This window comes from Pteronotus mesoamericanus, unplaced genomic scaffold (genome assembly GCF_021234165.1).
Source record: "Pteronotus mesoamericanus isolate MK-2021 breed Mesoamerican mustached bat unplaced genomic scaffold, CSHL_Meso_final contig_214, whole genome shotgun sequence".
NCBI lineage: Eukaryota > Metazoa > Chordata > Mammalia > Chiroptera > Mormoopidae > Pteronotus > Pteronotus mesoamericanus.
The window spans coordinates 2,837,504-2,856,635 of record NW_026555089.1 but is presented as its reverse complement, the minus strand read 5'-3'; the positions used below and the strand labels follow the sequence as shown (position 1 = coordinate 2,856,635).

The window sequence follows — 19,132 nt, the reverse complement described above, 5'->3', positions numbered from 1 at the left end:
GTGAGGGACTTTCAGGAAGAGGTCTGCTCTTGAGTCGGTAGATTGAGTAAGGAAGGTCGCCTTGCCCTCACCGATGTGTGGGCCACCCCGAAATGTGTCTCTCTGACCTGAGGGTTACCTTGGGCCGATTAGTTTTACGACATAGAAGACTCGGAGTTTTTCTTTCTCCCTTAACTGCCAAAAGGAATTTAGTTCGAGGGTCTGCAGCGGGAGGAGAGCCATCGCTGGGACGTCCGCAAGGGCAGTAGGTGGAGGAGAAACTTGGCAAGACCGGTTCACCTGCAGCCCTCTCTGTGTCCCACTTTGGCAAAGGTCACCCACCACACCTTTGTTCCTCCCGCTCCGAGAATCGCCCTCCTCCCCTTTGCTTCCCAGGCCCCGTCCCCTCAGCTCAGGGGACACGCAGGCTTCAGTCGCCTGACTGCTTAGGGGCCCTCGGACGTGATTCGATGATTTTTTTTTTTTCCGTTAATCTGACTCATGTCAATTTAATCATCAGACCACTCAGAAGGGTGGGGGAAATGTCTTCCTCCCAGCACCTAAGTAGTGCAAAAAGGCAGAGCGAATTTTCTCTCTGCTTGAGCTGGGACGTCTGCCTGCTCCTGCCCTCAGACATCAGTGCTCCTGGCCCTTTAAATTTGGATTAGGGTTCATGCTGTTGGCTTCCCTGGTTCCCAGGCCTTCAGCCTCAGACCGGAACCATACTCTCTGTGGTCTGCAGCTTGCGGGTGGTGGGCGGTGGGACAGCCTCCAAAAGAGCAGGAGCCCCGACTCACCCCTTCCTGTATATCCATAGGGACGCTCTTGGCTCTGCTTGTCTGAAGGGCCCTGACTGACCTAGCGGCATTATTCTCGGGATTAAATGTGGTAACTCAAGTCACCCGGCAGCCTCAGTGCCTCGCTGCAGCTGGCACCGGGTGAGAGGCGGCAACGCAGCAGGCAGTGCCCGCGTGCTTGGCCCGGCCCGGGGACGGGGGCAGAGCCCAGCACCTTGCAGAGGAGGAGAGAGCTCCAGAGGGAAGTGGTGCTCCTCCTGAACCTGCCACGGGCCACTGGACTGTCCCCTGGAAACAGCGACCCCCATCCCTGTCCCCTTCACGAGCCACTTGCCACTCTCTCCCAAGTTTGCCCAGGTCCTAAACATTCCGTGCCCGTTGGGGCAAGGAAAATAACAGTGTGAACGCCTGCTGCGCCAGGCCTGGTCCTCAGGCTGGGGCCCCGGCCTGGCCTCTGGGCTTCACCGTGACGACGTGGCTGGGACCTGACCCAGGAACGTGGTTTCCTGTGTTCGCAAATATTTCTCATGAGCAGAGCGCGTAGGAGAAGTCAGCTCCCGAGAACGGTCTTTTCCAACATTCGTGCCTGTGTCTCGTCATTCATTCATCCATCCACTCGTTCTTCCGTTCATTCTCACAGACTTGATGTTATTTTTGTGATTCATTTGTTCGGATCCTTCGCGAGCTTGTAAGTGCTTCCCCACCGTTATTTTGTTCGTTTTGCAGACAAAGAGACTGAGGCGGAGACGGGCAGAGCCACTGGGTCCAAGGTCCCATGGCCGAAAGGGGTAGAGCTGGATGCCACCCCCAGCAGCCTTGGGTCTTGTCCCGCGTGGGCCCCAGTGCCTCGCTCTGTGCAGGACCCGGAAGCTGTGATGACATTGTCCTCGTGTGCAAGGAGCTCCGCCTGCTCTGGGGACAAACAAAAAGCCTTGGCGAGATCCTGATGTACCTGCCGTCCTGGCCGCACCTGGGGGGTGGGATGGGCCCTGAGGCGTGTGAAGTGACCTGTGACCCCCGCGGTGGCCAAGGAAATGGATCCAGGAGGAAAGATCCGAGTCACGCTGTGAAGGGAAAATGGCAGAACTCACGGCCACTTGGTTGGAGGCGGGGGTGGAGTAGCTGACGGTGCCGGGTTCTGGCTGGGGTGCGGGAAGGACCCACGGCTGGGGTTCCCGGCAAGGGCCCCGGCGCGGGGGAGAGGTCACGTCTTCAGGAAGGGCCCTCGATCCCACTACCTGCCTGGCACTGGCCTCGTGTGACCGCACGAGCGTGGCCTATCATCACCCAGGGACGTGTTCACGGGAGACTCAGACACACACCCACAGGGTCCCCTCTGGGACACTCCCACGAAGGGTTCGGAGGGGACGGGAGGCGGCAGCGAGGGCCGGGGTGCACAGGGGCCCTTGTCTTCTCTTGGCAGCCCCTCGGCGCCTGACAAGAGGGAACTGAGGTTCACGCGCTGCCAGAGGTGACTTCTTGGAATGTGGCCTGGTAGCCAGCACCCAGGGCAGGCCTGGGGGTCGCTGGCCCATGACCCCAGCCAGCCCCGGGTGGGCAGGCCCCGCAGGCGCAGGGCTCCAGGACAGGGAGGAGCCAGCTGTCCGGGAGTCCGCTGGGCCTTGACCGGCCAGCGAAGCACACCTGGCTCACGTCCACGGGCTGCACCTGGGCAGGGGCTGGACTCCGAGAGCGGAGGCTGCAGGTCTGAGGCCGAGGTGTCCTCAGGGCCGCGCTCTCCCTGAAGGCAGCTGGGGACCTTCACCCCGTAGCAACCAGCCGTGGTTCTTTCAGCCAGATCGTCTGCTTGGACCCCGCCCTCGTCCGTGTCAGCTTGTTGTCGGTGACAAGCACAGGTACGCTCTGGGGGTTCGAGTCCAGCTTCCCCGTGAGCAGTCAGAGGTCGTGGCGCACGCCCGCCTGGGCCTTTCGCCTGCGTGGCCGTGAGCGGAGGGCAGGAGACTCGGAGGACAGGCCGGCACACCTGCCCACAGATGTTCTGCGGTCTCTGCTCATGCCCCCCTGGGACGTGGATCATCCGGCAGGTGCTCGCGGCAGGGGCAAGGGCCCGAGCTCTGCAGCAGCTGAAAGCCTCCCGCTGCTCTGCTCCGGGCAGCTGGCCCCCAGCTGCATTTTGTTTAACGTGGGGCTCGGGATTTCACTCAGGTGCTTCCCGGAACAGAGAAGTCATGTTCAAGTACACATGCATCAGAGCGTGTATTTCTTGCCACAAGGAGACTTTGTTCTGTGAAGTTCATCCCTTTGGCCATCTCCTCTGCAGGAACCGCCAGGCAAACAGGCCCAGGACACTGCATTCTTTCCTGTCTCTGGGGATTTGGGGCCTTGGGGCGTTGGAGCCCTTTATGTCCTGAGCGGCTTCACCGTGACCGGGCCCTCCCTTGGAGCACCCCCTTCTGTTTGTTCCCTGCCACAGCCACACTTGCTGCTGCGCCCGCACTCTCTGCCATTACTTTCTCGTCACCGTGCCGGCCGTGGCCCAGTGCACCGCAGCGTCCCCAGCACAGGCCCCGGCTCCGGGCCAGGGCCCTGCGAGGCAGGCGCGCCTCACGGGCACTGTGGGCATGTGGGGGGCAGGGGGCTGTCCTCAGGAGAAGGGCCAGGACAGGGCTTCCCCGCACGTTGGCACCTGTATGCGCACGGTTGAGTTTACTCCCCACAAGTTGGCGTAGAAGGTTGCTCTTGGGTGCTTGACGTATGGGAGGTGCCCGAAGGTCCTGCCTGGTTGTACAACCACTACCCACCAGGCCGGGCCCGGGCCCTGGCATCCGAACACCAGATCAGGTGTTTCTTCCCTTCACGCCCAAGTGCCCCAGGGTGCAGCTGTCCTTCTCGTTTTCTGCCTGACACTCTGGCGGTGGGGGGCGAGCGCATGCCCTTACCCGTGTTAGCTCCTTTCTAGGGATGGTAAACAGCTCGCAGAGAGTGTAGTGTGCCTTTCACCCACAGACCAGCCACCTGGAGTCTAAACCTCGAGTACCTCCCAGGTCGCACGCTCAGGACACGGTCCACTGAGAAGCACTCGGGCAGGGCACCAGACACCCAGGGACATCCCGTCTGCCCCCGAGCCCACTGAAATGACCCGAGCAAGCCCCACCTAGACCTGCTCACCCTGCCTGAGAAGAAGCATCGGCTGCTTCCCGTGGAAACCACAGCCCCAGCCCCTGCCTGCGGCGGCTGGTCTCCCTCAGCTTCCAGATGGCCCGGTGTCACTGTGTCTCTGGTGTGTTGTGCCCCGAGTGACACACCATGACCTCAGCGGCGGTTGTGTCCTAATCTGTTGGCCTCACCACACCTGAATGGTCATGGTAATAAAACCTGCATTTTAAAAGGGAGTAATGGTGCTGGCGGCAAGGGGTGTCACGAGAGCCTGAGGGAGGCGTCACCGCCCCCTCTGTGGGCTGAGGCTGCTGCCGGCCAGGGCTGCTCCCCTGTAGCAAACGCCACTGAGCCTGTTGGGCTGAGGAGGGAGCCAGCGCTCCGGGAGGGGACCCTGCCCGTCAGACCTGGGACCCTGGACCAGGTCGCGGTCCCGGGTGGGTGAAGCGGTCCCAGGAGAGGAGCCCGTCCTGCCCCGGCAGAGCGAGCGTGGTGAACTCTTACTAATGTTCAGTGTCCGACAGACAGGAACAGGAACGTGTGCTAACGGGAGGGGACAGGTGGGCCGTGTGGGCAGCGCAGGCACAGAGGGCAGGCGGTTTCCCCAGGTGGGGGGTGGGGGCTGTGAGTCCAGGCCTCAGAGCCTGCCTCCTGACAGCCCCCCGCGCCTGTGCAGAATGCTCTCTGAGCCTCTGAGACCTTTCAGTCCAATTCGAACGCTCCTGGGAGGGAGGCCTCCCGGGCTGGGGATTTCTCTCCTCCAGGTGAGCTCAGCAGGGCCCAAAGCAGCCCAGGCGGGGCCGGCGTGGCCCCCAGAGACGCTGGGCACCCAGAGGCAGCCTCGGGCCAGCGTTTTAACAGAACATGTTTTCTTTCCTGAGATTTGGAAAGTTTCTCCCAGGAAAGCGTTCCCTATCAAGTGAAACACCAGCTTTAATTTCAAGGTATGGGTTTGACAGGAGGAAGTCGTGTGTTTCTGTGTCTGTGCCTCGCACCATCCTGGGAGGAGAGAATTTTCTGGAAGGCAAGAGATGTCGTGTGCCACAGAGCTGCAAGCGCCGATGACGGGCCTCCACCGTGGCCGGGGGCGAGGGCGGCCGCCGCGGCCCGCGTGGCGCGGCGTCGGGGCAGCTGGCCCTGTGAGCCACGCCTGTCAGAGCCCCCTTTCCTCGCCCGCATGTCTGCGTCACGGGCAGGAGGCGGCTGGGACGAGTCGGCACGTGTGACGTGCCTGGCCTAGCCCTGCGCGCGGCACACGCTCGGCGAGCATCGCCGGCGTCCCCGGCCGGGCCCATGGGTGCACCTGAGCCTTTCCAGGCCTGGGGCCCCACCCCCTGGGCCAGGCACGTAGGGCCCGCGCCCCGCGGGCCTCCCTCTCTGACCGTCTCCTCTCTGAGGTGGGCCCCAGGGCAGCCCCACGCAATGGAAGTGCGCTTTAAAATGACCGCTTGATGAAGCGATCTTCGTCCCTCAGAGGTCATTCCAGGAGACGCTTGACAGCCTCTACCAGCCCTGGACTTTCATCAAGAGACTGGGTGCAGGGCAAGACCTTGCGATTCTCCCCCGGCTGGTGTGGCACAGCAGACTGAGCACTGACCTGGGAACCAAAGGGTTACTGGTTCGATTCCTGGTGCTGGGCATAGGCCTGGGTTGTGGGCCGGGCCCCTGGCACATCGCTGTTTCCCCTCTCTCCCTCCCTGCCCTTCTCTCTAAAAATAAATAAAATGTTTTTGTTACAAAACAAAACAAGAAACGACCTGGCGGTTCTGTTCGCACATCGAGGCTGGGAACGGTGGGCAGGCCCCCAGGGGGATGTCTGTGTGCCAGGCGGCCACCGACAGGCGGAACGGAAGAGGAAGCCCAGGGGCGTCCTTCGGGGCGTCAGCGCAGAGCAGGTCAAAGGGCACCCAGGCTGCAGGTGGCGCACTGGTCTCCAGCCCCGCGGGCCGGGCCCCACCCCACAGAAGTGGCGGAGGCCCAGGGGCCTCTCGGGGTGTGGAGATGCCGGCAGGGAAGCCACAGCAGCCGCACCCGCCTGCTGGCTCTGCCGGCTGGGACCACGGCGGCCCCTCAGTGGGCCGCCTCGGCGGACGCCGCCGAACCCCCTGCACAGGGCCACGGTGCCCGACCTGTTTCGGGCTTCCCCATGGTTTGGGTGGTCGCCCCTCCTCCCCGGGCCCCACACAGGCCTGCTCTGCATGGAACCAGCCACTCCTGTCCTTTCCGGGGACCCGTGGTCGCTGCCAGGAGCATGGGACTGGGATTCTGGTGGAGACGACGTTCACTCACTCATTCAGCGTGTGGGCCACATGCGGCCGGGCTGGGGGTGTGGTGACGGTGGCCACGGACACGTGAGTGTAACAGGTGCGCGCGCCGTCCCCCGCCCCCTGGGGCTGGCAGTGCGGTGGGGCAGCAGGGGAGAAGCCCAGGACAATTAAACACACACAGGTTGACGCCAGGAACAAGGCCGGGGGCCGGCACAGTGACGGGGAGGGACCTCCCGAGACGGGTGGCCAGGGCAGTCCCATCAGAGCTGGTGACACGCGTTCACGGCAGCCGGGTGTGCTGCTTGGTGACTCGAACCCTAGGGCCGAACCCCTGGGCTGTCCAGGGCCCCTTTGTCCCCTTCCACCCTGTCCGCCTATGCCCAGCACATGCTGGGCTTGCCTGCGAGGCATCGGGTGGCACTGCCTCGGGCCTGGGGCTTGTGGCCTGGAAAGGGCGGGCTGAGTTCCACAGTCCAGGGGAGAAGCTGGGGTGACGGCTGGGGGCGGCCACGTGGCCTCAGGAGCTGGGCGAGGAGGCCCAGGTGGGCAATGGCCGGGTTGGCGGCTGCGTCAGCGGGAGGGGCGGCCAGCAGGTGCCAGCTGGCCCTGGGGGAACCCACTCGCTCCCTGGGCAGGAACCCGGCCTGCAACCCTTGGGGCAGCGGGGACGGGGCAGCGAGTGCTGGCGTGGTCAGAGCGGCGAGCCAGACCCAAGGTACCTGCAGCACGCTGAGACCGCTGCCCAGAACAGCCCCGCCAAGAAACTGCGAGAACGTTTCATACTCTGTTGAGAAGCTGATGCGGATCTCCTTTCGCTTTTTCGTGCCCGATAAGCGACGCCATTAACCTAACCATTTTTTATTTTTTTAAAAGACTTTTAATTTTTAGAAAGGGAGGAAGGAGAGAGAAACATTGATATGAGAGAGAAACTTCGATTGGTGGTTGTAACCCAGGCATGTGCCCTGACCGGGAATTGAGCCGGCAACCTTCCATTTTCCAGGACGATGCTCACCCAAGTGAGCCACGCCAGTCAGGGCCATTTTTTTACTATTTTTAAAAACTTTGGTATAACATCCACGCCATAAAACATACCATCTGCAGAAACCTAGTGGCACTCGCATTGTGCCAACCTCCCTGTGCCTGGCTCTCCTGCTCCCCGCCCCACCCCCAGGAACCGCCTCCTCTCCCGGAGCCTGCCCACCTGGGATATTTCACGCAAGGAGAACCGGACAGCTTCTCCTTGCGTGAAATACAGGGCTTGTTTCTGAGGCCCCCCAACACTGCAGCAGGTCAGTGCTCTGTCCATTTTCTTCTGGGCAGGAGCTCCTGCCCCCTGCTTGCAAATGACGTCCGGTCCGGTCTGCACTCTCACCAGCTCAGCCCTGACATCAGCGCTCTGTGGGCGGGCCGCCAGGCTGGGCCCTCCAGGAGACACGGGCGCACCTGCCCGAGCATACCTGCCCCCACAGACAGGTGGGGAAGATGAAGCCCAGCGCTTGGGAACTTGGCTGAGACCATACACAGCTTGCTGGCCTGGGACTCCAGAACGCCGTGCGAAGCCACACAGCTGACTGGGCAGAACTTTCAGAACCTGTTCTCTCTTTCAAGCGTGCCAGTGTGCATTTCAAAGAACGTGGGAGGGGAGCCCTGTCTCAAATGTTACAACTTACCCAGGACAATCGCAGGACACGGTGCCAGACTGGCAGAGAGTGAGGCCAGCCCAGGGCTGCAGAAATGTTGCTCTCAGATGGGGAGGGAGCCGGAGCGCGTGGGAAGTTATTACAAACACCTCAGGGTAGCACCAGAGGGTGCCCCACCTTCAAAGGTCACCCCCCCACTCCACCGCCCACCCAGCGCCTGCAGCCAGGGAGACAATGGGGCTCCAGGGCTCCTCCTGCAGGACGGCCGCCCCCTGCTGTCCATGGAGGGCACTGCCGGGGCAGCGTGTTCTCAGGGCTGGGCCGGCCTCCAGTCAGGGCGACCTGGGGCCTCCGGGGTGGTGGTGGGGGGAGAGGCCGGCAAGGGACTCCTGAAGGAATCTTGCCAAGAAAGTTTTTGCCATGTTTCATGTCCCTTGAAAGCCCTGACTCTCCTCCTGGAGGGCGGCCCTGCCCCGATGAGACACACAGAACTGGGGCCTGGGTGTCTGAGAGTCTCTTGCTCCCCTGTATTTGCTCCACAAAGTCCCCGTTTCATTCCCTGGGCCGCCCTGGGTTCAGGACACGCCCCTTCTGTCCTGGGTTAGCTGCCCGCCTGACCCCAAGCCCCTGGGACAGGTGTCTGCTTTCGGGAGCCAGGTCAAACCTCCTCGGGCGAGCCGTCTTCTCTGCCACTTCGCAGCAACGGCTCTCTGGCCCCAGGCCCCGCGCAGCCCCTCCCCCCACGGCCATCAGAGCGCCACCCCCGCGCCTTCCCTCCCTGCTGCAGGCTGCCTGGTTTCAAGCCCGGCTTTTAAAAAGGCACATTCCTTCGCACAGGTGCGCCGGATCACTCAGACGTGGAGCCTGCTCAGGTTTCTGTTGGTCTGGCCCGGAATCCAGGTTGTGTCTCTTGGTGTCACCCCCGGGTCCCAGTGGCGCCCTCCAACGGGCCCCCTGAGCCTGCCACCTGCGGTGGGGGTCCAGGGCGGCTAGGAGCGCCAGCTTGCCTCTCACACGAGCACCCACCCAGGCTCGGCCCGGGGTGGGCTGCACGTGCCGAGACCAGGCGCATGGCCCCAGCACCCAGGCGGGGGCCCAGCCGGCGCAGGGCTTGGGCTCCGGGACACAGAAACGCGGGCTCCCGGAAGACGGTTTATTTTCACGTTTCTGTAAAGGTCAGCGCGGCGGTCAGCACAAACACGGGGCGACCTCGATGGTGTTTATCCGGAGCACAGTCTGCGGGTTCACCAGAACTGAGGGGAGAGGGAGCCCGGTTACAGCCGCCCACAGACCCTGGCCGTGTGAGTCAGCCCCCGCCTTCCTCCCCCTTCCGTGCCCACGTGGAGACCCCCGGGCCGCGGAGGGGCGCACGGCCCCACCCGGCCGACCCCCAGGCTCCCTGACGGGGCCAGAGCCGCCCTCTCGGGCATACTGGACGTGCTCCCCGCTCCGGCGGCTCGGGCCAGCGATTCCCGCTGTGACCAAGGACTGGGGGTGACAGGCGTTTCTGGAGTCAGGCTCCTACGGGCCGCCGGGTCCCTGCTTCGTGGGGACTGTGACGTCCAGAGGAGGCCCCTAGGAGGACAGTCCTCCTGCTGCCTGTGGACGAACCAGGCAGTGCTGGTGGACGAGGCCTGGACAAGGAAGGGTAACGTGGGGTCCAAGGGACGGCACAGCACAGGCCAGGCCCCGCTCGGGCGCCCTCCAGGGTGGGAGGGGGAGGGTGGGCGGGGTTGGCTGGGCGGGGTTGGCTGGACTGAGGCCCTGCCGGGACCCGCCGCCCCTGGGGGCCCCCACTGCTGGAGCAGAACTCACAGCCGCCCACCCGTCCTGGACCTCTCTCCCTTCCCGCCTCCCCCGGAGAGGGCTGGCCGCATGGCCCCCACTTCACAGCTGGCGCACGCTCTCCTTCCGAGGATTTTCACGTGATGGCGGTGGCACGAGGACACATGGCACACGCATGGAGCTCAGTGACGAGCGCTCTGAGGAGCCTGCCACACGCACTGGACCACGACAGAGGACACGGCGACCCCTCCTGCCCCGGAGCCCACCCCTGTCCAGAGGCAACCGTGCCCATGGGTCCTGCGCGGCGTCTTCCCCTTCAGGGGTGTCCCAGTGCGCACGCACATGCGCGTGTAAATGCACACACATGGACCCGTGTGCCCCTCGGAACGGGGCTGGTTCTGTTCACTGCCCCCGGCCCCGGCTTCGAGAAATGGCGTCGCCCCACGGGTGATCTAAGGCCCGTTCCTGCTGCGTGGGGGTGGCGTGCCCCGGCCGCTGCACGGGATCCCACAGGACAGAAGGCTGCGTGGGCGGGGTGACCCCGCCCGCCCCTCCGAGGCCCAGAGCGGGGTGAGGCCCAAAGTGGGGCGAGGCCTGAGGGCACCTGCTTGGCTTTCGATAACTTACTTTTCTTCTTCCTGTAGTTTTTCCTTTTCTTAAATTTCATGTTGACTTTTGGCCACGATTCTGTCTTTTCAATGACTGTGGCTTCTACGCGAACCAGGTCCCTTCTAGAAAGGAGGAAAATAAACAACGATGTACCTTCTCGGCCAGCTTTCAGCTTTGCTGATGCTGCACGTAAGGTTTTCTGAATGAAGGCTTGCTCTCTCCCCTGCTGGGCGCCCCCCGCCCGGCGCCCTGCCCTGCCCTGGACAGGGCCCCCGCCGGCGCCGGCGAGCACCTTACCCCAGCAGAGGCTTGCCCAGCAGCGTGAAGGTGTCGGCGCCCACCAGCAGCACCTGGGAAGTGACACAGGGCAGAGGATCTAAGAATAGGGAGTGACTCAAACGCGCTGGAAGACGAGAAGGGTATCGGTCAGACGCTGAGCTGTGGCTGTGAGCTGCCAGCTCCCTAGTCACTCCCTTCGCTTCAAACGAACTGCAAACAGCTCTCGCCAGACGTGGTGCCTCGTGGACATGCCCTGGACTGTCAGGCGCAGGATGGGCAAAACTGATGATCTGACGTGGTGGTCACCTGTCAAGTGACATGTCCCCCTCTTATGAAAACGGTGGCTTTTTTATTAAAAACAAGACAACAACAAATGAAGACTTCGTAGGGAAGTCTCACACAGGGAAGGACACACGAGTGAGACGAGAGCATCTTTGGGAGCCGGTCACAGGACTGCAAAGACTCAGGCTCAGGGGTAACTGGCAACAGCAGAATCCCGCGCCACCACTGCCACCACGTCCTCAGGGCAGGGAAACCGTGACGCTGAGTGTCGCTGCAGGTGCAGACGCCCTCGCGCCAAGTGCACCGCTGTGTTATTAGGGGCTGGAAGATGCCTAACATCTCACTGGTAAGAAAAACATCAAATTGGCCCCGGCTGGTGTGGCTCAGTGGACTGAGTGTCGGCCTGCAAAGCAAAGGGTCGCCAGTTCGATTCCCAGTCACGGCACAGGCCTGGGTTGCGGGCCAGGTCCCCGGCGGGCGGCGCAAAAGATGCAACCACATAGTGACGTTTCCCTTACTTCCCCCCTCTTCTCGCTAATAGTAAATAAATAAAAAAGAAAAACATCCAACTGTGCTAAACTTAAATGTCTAAAGACAGAAAACATTTATAACAGCACCTAAGGACTACATACATCATCACAAATGTTTCAGAGTTACTTTTAGAAATCCTATGTTATAAAAATCAGCCAGCGTTAGGCAGGGCTTTCTCCCATGTTGTCAACGTGAAATGTCGCCAAATAACACCTTCTTAGGGATCTTCACAAACGCACTCCTGAAGCCTTAGATCCTATAAGAAGCTAAGAAGTCAGCATCCTCTTGGTCATGAGCCAGACAGAGCCACCAGCGTCATTCTGGAGGAGCGAGCTCGCCGGCAGCTGGCGCCCGGCTCCGAGCTGAGGTGGGGTGCTTGGAGCGCAGGCTGTGTGAGGACCCGAGAGGGAAGGTGCAGGAGCTCCGATCACAAAGGAAGGGGGAGCCTTCATTAATAAAGAAAACCCTGCGTGTCGTTACATTAATGGTGATATATGTTCTAGAAAAATGGTACAGCATAGAGAGCTTATGTGTATATTTTTAACCCTCACCTGAGGACAGGCTTATTGATTTTAGACAGAGGGGTAAGGGAAGGAGGGAGGGAGGGAGGGAGAGAAACATCAATCAGTTGCTTCCCGTACACACGCTGACCGGGGATCAAACCCACAACCCTCTAGTGTGTAGGATGACGCTGCAACCTGCCAGGAGAGAGCTTCTGTTTCATACATAGGTTTGTAAGTAGAAGCAGAGTAGGCAAAAACCAAAGAGCCTCTATGAACCTGGCAAACAGAATCATGACTGAAGGGCAGAAGTGCTGGGCCAAGCGCACGGGCGGAGCATGCAGCGGGCAACGCTCAGAAGGCCCCGGAGCCCGGGGCGGGCCTCGGGCCAGGCCTCTCTGCTTCAGGCCCGCGGCCGCCGGCAACCACAGGCGTGTTCTAGCCGAAACTCCACCTTTCTCCCCCATAAAACATGGGCTGGAAAACCCCACACCTGCAGCTGGGGCTCTGCCACACCTGTGGTGGGAGCACGTCTGTGGGGACACATCCACGTGACACGAGGCCGTCAGGAGACAAGGCTGACGTCCCAGCCGGCTCTGCCCACGCCTCCCGCGGCCCTGCCTGCGCCTGCCCGGCCAGTTCCATTGTCATTCGCTCTCCTGTCCCCTGGCTTTGCTCATGGTCCCCTCCGACTCGAGGAAACCTCTGCAGGGAAGGCCCAGGAGCGGGATTGCACATTTAGTGACCAAGTCCCCAAATACACAGAGAAACCGACAGGCTCACCTTCTCCAACCGGATCCTCTCGCCACACGCAATGTCCAGTTCGTTGTCGATTAAAATCAGGTCCTCGGGGGTCACCTTCCACTGGTGGCTGGCGAAGTGCACCACAGCGAAGAGCCGGCCGTACTGGCCTGTGGCGATCAGCTCATTCACCTTCCTCACGACCTCTGTGGGGGAGGGCCCGGCGTGACCCACGACGGGAAGGGGGGAGCTACCCGCCACGCTGGCCCCAGGGGGCTTTAAAACACAAAACCGCCCCCCCCGCCCGCAGGGGCGTGAAGGGAGCTCCGGTGGAGCGGCCGCAGGACAGGCCGACAGCTGGCGCCTGGGCCCGTGGGCCCCCAGACCAGGCGCCCCGACGTCACAGCGTGCCCGCCCCCAACAGCCTCTGGCCAAGCGCACGGCAGGCCCGGCTCGGTCCTCTGCCTCTGGGTGGAAGCCCCGCTGCCCCGTCTGGTTCCCTGTCGTTACTAAGACAGAGCTGGGGGACTGGGAAGTGTGCAAACCCAGAAAGGCAGAGGGGAGGCCTTCCTGCAAATGAGGGAAACCTGGAACGACGCGCGGGGGCCGGGTCCCGTTTCGGTGGCCACCGCCTCCGCTCGGGCCACGCCCCTCTGCCCTGCAAGGTTTACTGTCTAAACGCTCCTACTGGCCCTGAGCTGGGGGTCCCCCAGGGCAGGCCGCACCTGGCCCCGGAGACGGCCCCGACCAGAGGCCGCGCGAGGCCGAGGGGCCGGGACCCAGACGGCACCTCGTTTTCCTCGCAGTCTCCGACACAGCGTTTTAGGACCGGATGGTTCCACACATGCACCTGAATTTCCAGCTTTTCTGGGAAAACTGGGGACCTCCCCATGCCCATGGGCTGCGGTGACCAGCCACACCACACGGTGCCTCCTCGCACAGGCGCTCCAGGCTGGCGCCGCTGCCACACCCCGACGGTCCCTCTGACACACGGGTCGGCGCCCGCGCCCACGGGTTGTCACGTGTGTCACCCTCCCCTTGCACAGGCCACTGCGGTGAACACAGTGGCGCTCAGGGAGCTCTCACAGCTGCTGCTAGAGGGTCAAGAACGACCCAGAGCGGTCACCCCATGCGGGGCCGCAGAGCGCGAAGGAGCAGGGCCGGCCCCCCGGCGGGTGGCCGGCTGCGGGGCAGTGGGTGCTGCCCTGTCCCTGCCTCCCACCTGCGTGCTGTCTGGTCTCCTCCGCCGGGTCTGGCAGAACGACTTCCGGCCACGGTGGTGAGCTCAGGGATGTCTTAGGGACATAGCTGTAAAAAACATTTCACACATGCGTCACACATGCACAAAGGCAGTTCAACATCGTGAGACAGCCGTGTGCAAATGCCGGGGAGGACAAGGGCCTGCCCCGTGACCATGACCATCCCGTCCCCATGCTCGCTGGCCGGGGCCGCTGCCTGGCGCCAGCACGGGCTGGGCGCCCCCACCCTCAGGGGCCCGTGCTGCGGGGGACCCCACCTGCGGTCTAATTCTGAGGACAGGCCCCCCACATCCTCTTAAAAACCGCCACGCACTCCCAGGAGCAGTGGCCGCTGGCCCAGCCGTTGGAAGAGAAGCGGCGGGCGCAGCCCTGCAGAGGGCCCTCCCCAGGGGACTCCGTGGGTCCTGGGTCGGGAGCCCAGCCCTGCCGCTGGCAAGCACATGACCTTGGCGAGGGGCTGCCTGCTCTAGGGCCCGGCTTCTTTCACTGAGAAAACAGGAAGAGAAGCACCGGCCATCAGGGCCGTGGGGGTCGGAAGGCACCGCGTGCCCAGCAGCACTTGGCAGAGCGGGGCAGGGCCTGCGCAGGCCCCGGAGCGGCGGACCACCTCGGCCTGGCCTGGGCGTGCGCCTCGTGCGCCCCTCCCCGCCGCAGGGCGCTGGGCTTGGTGTGGGCACCTTCTTCATTTTAGGGGCCCCCACCCCGCTCAGCCTGGTGTAGAGGAGAGTGCGGTGGCCGAGGGTGGGCGGCGAAAAGGAAGGGGAACCTGGCCTCGAAAGCAGGAGGAGGAGTCTCCCTAAATTCCTGACCCATTTTTGCCTCACATTCCCGAAGTCCACAAAACAGGAGGTGTGTGCGCCTGGACGGAAGTACTCAGAGCTGTTTCTAAGTTTCTGTGGCTGCCTGCCACTGGCAGGTGAAGCCTTCTGTTCTGCTCGCCAGCCCTCGGCCTGAGCTCAGCACAAATCTGGGGGATGAGCGTGCACTCCCCGGGTTGGTGCCATTGGCCTAAACATTACCTGGCCTTTCCCATTGTGCTCGCCCCGGGGCCCCAGAGGCACGAGGTCTGGCAGGACCCAGCCGCACCCGGGAAAGGAGCCCACGACCTTCCACCGAGGAAGTGGGAAAATAAGCCACAGGACACCCTGACTCGGCTGTCAACTTCCCCTTTTGAGAAACAAAGGTCCCCTGGGCTTCTCACGGCTGAGACTCGGGTGCTGCCCATGCATGGCACGCTCCCTTCATCCTCACAGAGCTCCGTGCGGCGAGGGACACACGCCCCTCTCTGCAGAAGAGGCAGAGCGCCCACGGAGGGGCTTGTGGGCGCAGCAGGTCCAGCCTGGGCCCCGCCCCGCCCCGCCCCTGCCTGGGTGAGCCAACTGCCCATGTGAATTTAACAGTCACCTCCTGTAGTTTACAGGAGCATTTCCTCCCTAAGCATGAAATTTTAACACTGGAGTTGCTCTTTCAGACCCCAGAGACCCCTCCAAGAGACCATGAACCGAGCTCCCCGGCCGGAATCTCAGGCCGGGGCTGGAACTGCTCCCCAAAGACGCAGAGCTGCATCAGGCCTTGAACGCCTCACTCTTCGGACTCTTGGAGTTCGGTCTAAATTTATCTATGTCGAGAGTCTGAGAAGAAGACTTAGAAAAATTAAAAGAAAATATAAATACTCCTGAAAACCCAAATGCCTGAAGTTCTGGCTTCAGGAAGAGAATCCTACAAGTGAAAGGAAGAGTCGCCAAAACCCGCGTTGTGACATTACCTTTGGGGAGGTGAGGTGCTCTGTGAATGGGACCTTCCAGACACCGACCACAGGGAGGCTGGGGGAGAGAGAGAAACAGGGCGTCACTGCTGTGCGGCGCGGGCCGCCCTCGGAGCCGCCCCCGCTGCCGGTTTAGACGGCGTCACTGCTGGTCCACAGGAATCCAGGCCACAGAGCTCACGGCATCGCTTAGTCGCCCGTTGTCACCGTGAGCTTCAAGGTTTGCTCGTCGGGCCTCCTACAGGGCCTAACGCTGCCTCACCCTCCCACCAGACCCATCCCTTGACCGCCCGGCGCTCCGGCGCTCCGTAGCTTCCGACGCTGTCCTGTGCCAAGTGCGGGGGACCCTCAGGGGCCCCACCCCCCGCGTGTTCTCGCCCTGTGTCGCTCCCACCCCCGACACGGAGCTGGTTTCTGTGACTGATGGCGTGTGACTGCAGTGACGGCAGCGATCTCAGGGCGAGCGCCCGTGAGATGCCACCTGACACAGTGGTGGGGGCGTGGGGGGGGCCCTGGCGGGCGGGGGCGCGGAGCTGGAGGCGCCCCAGCCCGGGTGGAGTCCTGAGGGAATAGGAGCCAGGCCGGCCCACTAGGAGCTGCAGTCCTCATGACCGACTGTGCTCACGACCATCAGAAACGTGCAGAGACAGCTCAGAAACGTGCAGAAACCATCAAAACATGCTGGTTTCCTGAGCTGCCACGTTTTGGGGTAATTTATTACGAAGCAGCAGGCACTAACATACGGAAGGACAAGGCGCTCACAGTCTCCTCAGAAGGGCTCAGAAGCAAAAGCACAGAACTTAGGCGCAAAAAGCAGAGGGCAGATTCCTCCGTAAGTGTTGTCTCTTTTTTAAAATGAGCTATAATTTATATACCATGAAATGTGCCCTTTTCCAGCTCGCCCGGTAGCGGCCGCTCCCTGTTCTTGGTCTCCTTGGGGGCGTTCCCCCTCCTCTCCTGTCTTGTGCACCCAGCATTCCATCCTTAAACCTTACCTTGTCTTCATCTACGGCCATTCCGCTGGGGACGGCATCGAGTCGAATGGATTTACACGTCACCTATATGTTGGTGGCTCCTAAGTTTACACCTGCAGCCTGGCCATATGCCATCACCACTTGCTCATCAGATAAGCATCTGAAAACCTACCAAAGGCTCCAGATCTCCCCCCCTGCCTGCTCCTCTCTGTCTCACATATTGACAACTTTGCCCAACCACTCTCAGCCCCAAAACCTTTGACCCTTTGCTCACACCTCTCAGCCAACCTATGAGCAAGTCCCGCTGGCTCTCTGGTCAAGTGATCCAGGCTCCGACTACTGAGATCATCCACGCCGCCGCCACCTCCTGCCTGGGTTAACACCGATGCCTGCCCTCCCTCTGGCCCCTTCTCTGCGCAGCGGTAGAGCGATCCTTTCAAAGCTTAGGTCGCATCGTCTCATCCTCTTGCTGAAACCGTCCAAAGGCCTCCTATTTTATTCAGACACAAAGCAGGAGTGCTCCCAGGGGCCCATAGGGCGGTGGCAGAACAAGCCATCTCTCTGACACGCTCCCCTTGTTCCCCCTCAGCACCTGCCCTCTGGCTTCCTTGCCGTTCCCGCTGCGATCCTCTGTGCCTGGAAACTCGGCACCTCACCTCGGAGCCATCCCTCTGTTGGAAGCTCAGCGAGAAAGCTCCTGGACCGACCTGCTTTCCTGCATCTATTACCCGTGGCCTTAGCTTAGCCTTGGGCCCCACAGGGGTCCCACAGGACCGTCCTCTGCATCTGAGGACTGAGGCTGTGTCCTTCCATCCTGTTTCCTTCACTTATCCTCAAGGTCCTGTCTGCTTGCCATTTTGCCCACCTTCTCTGTATCCACTGCACTTCACGTTAATCTCCTAAAAAGTTTGAGCCTGCAGTTGGACACGGCACTCTAGAGGAAGTCCCACTGTTTTGGCAAAAACATCACTGCCTAAAATGTCCAGCGCACTATGGTGAAGACAACAGCACAGTGAGCCCTGAACCCTCCCATAGCCCCGATTCAACGGCTACAGACTCAGGACCATCCTGTTGGATTTATCCTGCTTCTGGCTCAACTTAGCCATTACTTTAAAGCAAATCAGACACTGTCTTATCAGAAAAGACGTCAGTACATTTCCAGGTGTGGATGGAAAAGGGATGTTGTAACAACCATAAATTCCTAACTGGGCAGTCATGGCGGGTGGTCTTAGCCCAGGCCCATCACTTCTTCAGTGAAGGGTTTTAAGCCAGCCCTGCCTGTAGCTCTGCTGCTCTCGGCAACCTAGGCTCACACGCCTCTGAAATCCAGCCACCCTTGAGGAAGCACAGAATCTCACGACCCTGTCCCCGCTCTGCCTTCTCCCACCTGTTACGTAATCTTCCTAAATCCCAAGTGCATAAAGCTGTTATTCTCTGGAGCATTTGAGATCTTGCTCCTGGCACTTTTCCTTTAGGCTCAAATAAATTCTTATAAAAATTTGCTACAGGTTTGGACATTTCTTATGTGGACATGTGAAAGATAATTTGTTAAAAAACAAAACAAAGTGGGGTAGGGGGTGGAAGGATCAAGCAAAAAAGGAAAGAAAAGGAAAGTCATGGACGTGGACAACAGCGTGGTGACTGTGGGCAGGGGGCGGGGGTGGAGGCAGCAGAGGATATGGGTGGTAAATGGTAATGGAAAATACAATAAAGTAAAAAATGAAAAAAACAAAACGACACATCAAATGATACAGGTGACCATAACACTATTGTGGCATCTAAAAAAGGAAAAACTCTTCAATATCGTTGAATGTACATTTTAGCCCAATTTAAAACCATACATAAATACTTGTGCACACATACGCACTCCAACCATTTTGAAGCAGACATTTACAGTTTTTGATGAACACAGCCTTTTTTGAGCCTCCGGATCCAGTGACTAGAATATAGCCGCTGTATTCGCTGAATGGGTTAAGATTAGGCAGGGACAGTCATCACCACTCTTCCACGAGAGGACGAGGAGGCTCAGAGAGTGGCTCAAAGCCTGGGCGCAGTGGGAAAGCGCAGGCTTTGGAGCCGGACGCAGCTCTCTCAATCACACCCCGCCCGCCTCCCTGCTGGGTGACCCTGGGCAAGTTACCTAACCTCTCTGAACGTCAGTTTGCTCCTCCCCTAACACAGGGTTTATTCCGAAGTTGAAGAACTACGGTAATGATTCAGCTACTAACTAAAGCAATCAGGATCTGAATGTCGGTTTCCCCGACTCCAAAGCCGGTACTGTGTTCGCCGCATCAAAAAAAAAAAAAAAAAAAAAAAAAAAAAGGCGATCAGCACCGAAAGCATCAGGTCGGACACACACACACACACACACACACACACACACACACACACACGTGGCGGGACGGCGGGAAGTACCGCTTCCCCCGCTTCCTCCCTTCACCCCGAGACCCGGGTCTCACCAGCTCCTGGCCCGGACGGTCTGAGGATGCTGCGGCTGCACGCGGACACCAGCCGCCCGAAGGTGACTGGCAGGACCGAGGCCACCACAGCCGCCGCCATCTTCCCGCAGCGTCGGCCGGAAGCGGAAGAGGAAGCGCCATGAACCTG

General features: G+C 60.9%; 1 protein-coding gene across 1 annotated transcript; it reads right to left on the bottom strand.

Moving 5' to 3' along the window:
• Positions 1–8,563: 8,563 nt before the first annotated feature.
• Positions 8,564–19,124, bottom strand: MRPL21 (mitochondrial ribosomal protein L21). Its single transcript, XM_054570768.1, has 7 exons — positions 18,985–19,124; positions 15,552–15,609; positions 13,750–13,835; positions 12,570–12,733; positions 10,492–10,544; positions 10,213–10,316; positions 8,564–9,053 (listed from the first exon to the last, which is right to left on the bottom strand). Exons 1-7 carry the CDS (start codon positions 19,082–19,084, stop codon positions 8,989–8,991), a joined length of 630 nt encoding a protein of 209 aa, XP_054426743.1. The 5' UTR covers positions 19,085–19,124; the 3' UTR covers positions 8,564–8,988.
• Between the last annotated feature and the right edge of the window lie 8 nt (positions 19,125–19,132).